Source organism: Sinocyclocheilus rhinocerous, unplaced genomic scaffold (genome assembly GCF_001515625.1).
Source record: "Sinocyclocheilus rhinocerous isolate Xijiao unplaced genomic scaffold, SAMN03320098_v1.1 scaffold1606, whole genome shotgun sequence".
In the NCBI taxonomy this organism is placed as follows: Eukaryota; Metazoa; Chordata; class Actinopteri; order Cypriniformes; family Cyprinidae; genus Sinocyclocheilus; species Sinocyclocheilus rhinocerous.
In genome coordinates, this window is record NW_015628313.1 from 546,701 (window position 1) to 551,677 (window position 4,977).

At 36.4% G+C, this 4,977-nt stretch overlaps 2 protein-coding genes and 1 long non-coding RNA gene across 5 annotated transcripts in view; 1 reads left to right on the plus strand and 2 right to left on the minus strand.

Annotated features, from left to right (window-relative positions):
* Positions 1 to 915, plus strand: part of nrbp1 (nuclear receptor binding protein 1) — an 11,623-nt gene extending 10,708 nt beyond the window's left edge. For all 3 annotated transcript variants that reach the window (XM_016548789.1, XM_016548788.1, XM_016548790.1), the window contains one exon: positions 228 to 915. In XM_016548789.1, the coding sequence (XP_016404275.1) occupies positions 228 to 323 (96 nt within the window). In that variant the 3' untranslated portion in view covers positions 324 to 915. The remainder of the gene's footprint in view (positions 1 to 227) is intronic.
* On the minus strand, positions 686 to 2,022 carry LOC107737321 (uncharacterized). The gene is made up of 2 exons (XR_001639787.1): positions 1,087 to 2,022; positions 686 to 1,018 (listed from the first exon to the last, which is right to left on the minus strand). It is a non-coding gene; the product is annotated as an uncharacterized LOC107737321 (long non-coding RNA).
* Positions 2,023 to 2,603: 581 nt separating this feature from the next.
* LOC107737319 (macoilin) overlaps positions 2,604 to 4,977 on the minus strand; it is a 12,503-nt gene continuing 10,129 nt past the window's right edge. Inside the window, exons 10-11 of the mRNA XM_016548787.1 lie at positions 3,963 to 4,137; positions 2,604 to 3,416 (exon numbers count right to left, since the gene is read on the minus strand). Of these exons, the coding sequence (XP_016404273.1) occupies positions 3,229 to 3,416; positions 3,963 to 4,137 (363 nt within the window). The 3' untranslated portion in view covers positions 2,604 to 3,228. The remainder of the gene's footprint in view (positions 3,417 to 3,962; positions 4,138 to 4,977) is intronic.

A 4,977-nucleotide genomic window follows, 5' to 3' on the forward strand; every position in this document is an offset into this window, starting at 1 on the left:
GGAGCCAGCCTCTAGTGGCCAGTCGATGAATTGCAGTTTTAGTCACTTCCTTGTTGGTTTCACGAGAGAGAGCGAAGGTTGCCGCTTGGTTTTATCACAAGAACATTTAGACAAAACATAAACAGATAATAATGATCAATATTCCGTTTTTTTTTTTTTTTCTTTTTTCTTCAGTTCCTGGTGCCACTTTGTTTTAACTATTTTTCCTCTTTTCTGGCTCTGTCAAGGGGGATCAGCCACGTCTCACTACTGTGCTGGAAGAGGCGTTCTCTAGATACTACAGCCGTAACGGCTCTCTGAATCCTGTAACCGTTTCCTCATAGCAGAGGGGCCAATCTGCCAGCTCCTTTATCTTCATGCACGGGACGGGACTCTAGCACTTCATCACTCGGAGGATTGTGTGTGAGCTTTGTCGGGAGGGATCAGAACACCTCGAACTGAATTTCAGAAAGAAAACCACCCCTGCGCTCTGTTCTTCACACTGCTTTAGGTGATGGAAAGTGTTGGCTGATGGTTCCTGTGTACATTTATTCTGTCAGTGTAGCAGTCTGCTTCTCTGTTTTAAAAGAAGAAAAAAATGACTCATTATTTAAATCAGTATTACGAGCTGTACTTTGGAGCGTGTTTGCTTACAGTATGTGTGGGATCGGTTACTTCTGGTTTGCACTTTAGCAAATCTTTATTGTTGTCTTTTTAGGCACATCACATGCATATTTCATGACCTTTTATTCACCCTTTCAATCATTCATTTATTATTTTTTTTTATTGTAAGAAAAATGCGTTACTGTGTTCTTTTGCAATTACCAAATAACATTGTCTTTGTACCTTTTAAGGCACACCATTAATTATGGTTAACTTTGGTCTGCAATGCAAGATCTACGACGACTGTGAAAGGAAAGGGGTTCTCGAAGCATTGAAAAAAGCAAACAGATTATTTATCTATATGCGTATGGTCTATCTTGAAGCGTGTTTCACTTTCATCATTGTGGCGGCTGTTTTTTTTTTTTTTCTTTATTACCTGTGAATGTATGCTGTAGTTTCTTTTTCATCATTGTGGCGGCTGTTTTTTTTTTTCTTCTTTATTACCTGTGAATGTATGCTGTACGTTTTTATTTTAATGGTTTGTAAGAGAAGGGCACTTTTTCACAGATTTGACTTTTCCCTGTATGTGATACAGATATGAGTTTCAGTATAAAGAAATGGTCGCCTGTGCACCTGACGTGTTAAAATGTGCCTTCAACAGACACAATCTGACAAACACATTGTATTATTCCTTTTTTTACTGTGCAGATCCTGTAGTGTTGTTTTCTTTCTCAACTGGTCTGCATGCTAGTATACTGTAACAATTGTTTGGCATATTTGCAGAATATTAAAACTCCTAGGGTTTCTGGTGGTGCATTTGTTGGGCAGCATCATTGGAGCGAGTTTGCACTGATTTGTTTTATGTTGATGGCAATAAATTTCATATTCACCTCAGTGGTACATCAACATCATGTTACAAGCGGCTAAGTTGAAATTATGCATGAAATATGGTTTAACAACTGAAAAATTCTAGTTTTCTTCTCATTGGTAATTGTGTTGCTTCTTTTCAATTATAAAAATGGTTCGAATTGCAAATTGCTTCAGCAATTTGACTGGAGTGGAAATGATTTCGGAAATATTGAAATGCACACAATAAACAATGTTTTTTTTTTTTTTTTTCTTAATGCAGACCAGTAGTGACAAATTGGAACAATTTTAAATGGATGATTCATTCTGTGCTTATTTTGAAAGAAAGAACAGGCTTTGTATCAATCCCTCTCTCAGTTTGGTCTGTTTAACGGGCTGAAAATATTGCTCAGAATCATTTTGAAGTGTCTATTTTATCTCATGCAAAACATTCAGAAACTCATAACTGCTTTTACTCTGTTGACCCTCTATCTTTTCAGATTTGCACCATTTATTGATATAAAGATGAGATACAGAGTACTTCCATTCTTTGTCTGTTTCATTTCATCTAAGTGCAATATTAAAAGGAACGGTTCACCTAAAAAACTAAATTCTGTCATTATTTATTTACCCTTTTGTCATTCTAAACCCATATGACTTATTTTTCTCTGTGGAATACATGTACTATATATCATTTATTTGTTTTATTTTTGAAGTTTGTTTTAACTGTTTTTGTCCATATAATAAGGTTAGTGGAGTCCAAAATGACACTGAACCCCACTGGCTTTCACTTCATAGGTTTGGTAAAAAAAATAAAAAAAAAGGTGCACGTAAATGATGGCAGAACTTTCGTTTTTAGGTGAATGCTGCCTTTAAGTCTCTTGTGTCAGAAATGTGGGAAAGAATACAAGATTATCATTGAAAATGACTTTATTTTTTTAATTAGTAATTTTAATGAATTACTACTTCCAGAATTATTGGAAGAAAACAGCCCTTGCACAAATGCACAATTAGACATCAAAATCTTTTTTTTTCAAAGCAATCATTTTACATAAATTGGCATGCAGACCAACAAGTAGAATTACAAAATTAAACCATTATTTCATCTTGGTTTAGGGGGGAAAAAAAGTATGTCAAGCCAGAAAAATAAACTTCTCATTAAAAATTATCCCATCGATACATAAAAAAGTCAATTTCAGAAACATGAAAACCTACAAACATTTTTTTTTGGGTGTTGATCACTTCTGTTATAACGTGTGTAATGTAAAAAGAATACAAAACGGTACAAAGCACTCAAATATTCACATACTGACTTACGTTTGATATTGGCTTGTTATATAAATTGAATTCACATAAATAATGAGGCACAGAATGACCAAGTGAGGCATTGGCCTGTTATTGTCATGGCTGAAGAAAAGCCTCTTCATTTTAAACCCAACACAGGATATCTTGTCCTCACAATGAACTGTGCTCCTCATCAAGTTCACACTTTTCATTATACTGGTATCTTGCCATTTATGCAGTTTGCAGCGGTTTGCTCAGCATTCGATGGTCGCCTGCTGGTCAACAATGTATTTACAGTCAACTTTGATTTCATCTGGAATGAATCTCAAAGCAAGGTCACCTATAAGCGGCCTCAGTGTCTCTGCTGAAATCAGTAAACACAGCCGTAGACTCACCAGAGGCTGTTGGCATTGTCAAAAGGCAAAGTTTTCAGGCAAACCTTGAAGCAGAGATGCCCCCGTGTTTGGAATGTCGAGTCAAAACAATCCTTCAAAAGCCGATTTGTCCTCGCTGGTCTTATTTCTTAAGACACTGGTACATGAGCGCTCTGGGATTCAGCATGTAGCGCTCAGAGTTGAAGAACTTGAGGTACTGAGGCATAGAGGACCTGGGGGCCATGTACGACATACCTGGAGCCACGGCCATCGCTTCAGCAAGCTTCTGCTTCATTTCTTTGACCTCGTGGTCTTGTTTCAGAATTTTAACTGTAAAGAAAGACATTAGAGATATTCATATTGTGGCCAATACTGATGAGGATGATTTGATATTAATTTATATTATTTCTATATTAATTGATATTTATATTATATAACTAAAAAACTTCAATAAATTTTTTGTCCAAATAAACACATAAATATAAAAAACTAAAATTAATAATTTAAATGCTACAAGGTTCCAAAAGGTTCTTTTTTTGTGTGTGAAGAATATTTTAATACTATAACAAACTTAGAAATGTTCCGTGGATTTTAAAGGTTCTTCACTGAACCATCGATGCCAATAAAGAACCTTTATTTTTTTTAGAATAATTGAATTTAGGCATAATATTATTGTGCAGTATGAAAATAGATATTCATTTTAACATCTGCTAAACATTTAACAAGTGTTATTAAATTATTAGTGTTATTGAATTCTAATATTAAGTGAGGTTTAGATGAAAGCAAATGTAATCTTAATGTAAAAAAATGTATAGAAAAGATAACGTCTTAATGTATCTTGTATGGATAACTGGCATCATTTGAAATGAGATGAACCTTGCGCTATCTCCAGCTGTCTGCGTGCATCTCCGAGCGCAGAGAAGAGGTCTAGCTTGAGACGGGTTTCTGCACTCAGGTTGTACTCTAGATGCTGAGCCTTGTCCTGCAAGGAGGAGAGAGCTGAGAGCAAAGCGTCCGCTTCCTGCTCCGTGCATCTGTTCCTCTGGAGGGTCTGGGAGGAGCAGGAGAATATTGCACGCATGAGACAGGAACAGAGCAGAACAGTACAAAATAATGGTGATCGGAAAGCTTTGAGGGATTATGAATGATTCAGGTGAACATTTGAATCCCATTTGTCTTGTTCCAAATAACTGGGCTTTCAACCTTATAATGTTTAAAGGGATAGTTCAGCCAAAAATGAAAATTCTGTCATCATTTACTCACCCTCACGTTGTTGAGGCTGAAGTGTGTCATTTTTTGTGATATTAAAATAGTTACTTTACTTTCCGACTATGTTCTTAATTTGATGAAGTACATTCTTTATGCACACAGACATTCTACTAACATTCTACTTTCTGTAAAATGTTTTCTGGCAATTTTTGTCAAATCTGACAGTGTTCCTGCTCCAGTGGTATTATGGGATAGCAAAGTGCCCAGTGGTTGTACACTTAAAGGGGTCATATGATGCGATTTCAAGTTTTCCTTTCTCTTTGGAGTGTTACAAGCTGTTCGTGAATAGATAAGATCCCTAAAGTTGCAAAGACTAAAGTCTCAAACCCAAAGAGATATTCTTTAGAAAAGTTAAGACTGGTCCACGCCCTCCTAAAACGCCTCATTTAAACACCCCTCCACATGTCTACGTCACGATGTGGGAAGATTTTCATAACGGCGCCCAAATGTTCACGCAAAGAAAGAAGGTGTAACTTTATTGTTGCTGCCACCGCCGCCATGTTGTGAAGACACTGTGTGTTTCGTTGCGAAAGCGACAACTACTTTGTTTGGCCTTCCAAAAGAGGACACGACTAGAAATCAGTGGTTAAGTTGTATTTACAACACTGTTCCAGAACACTTC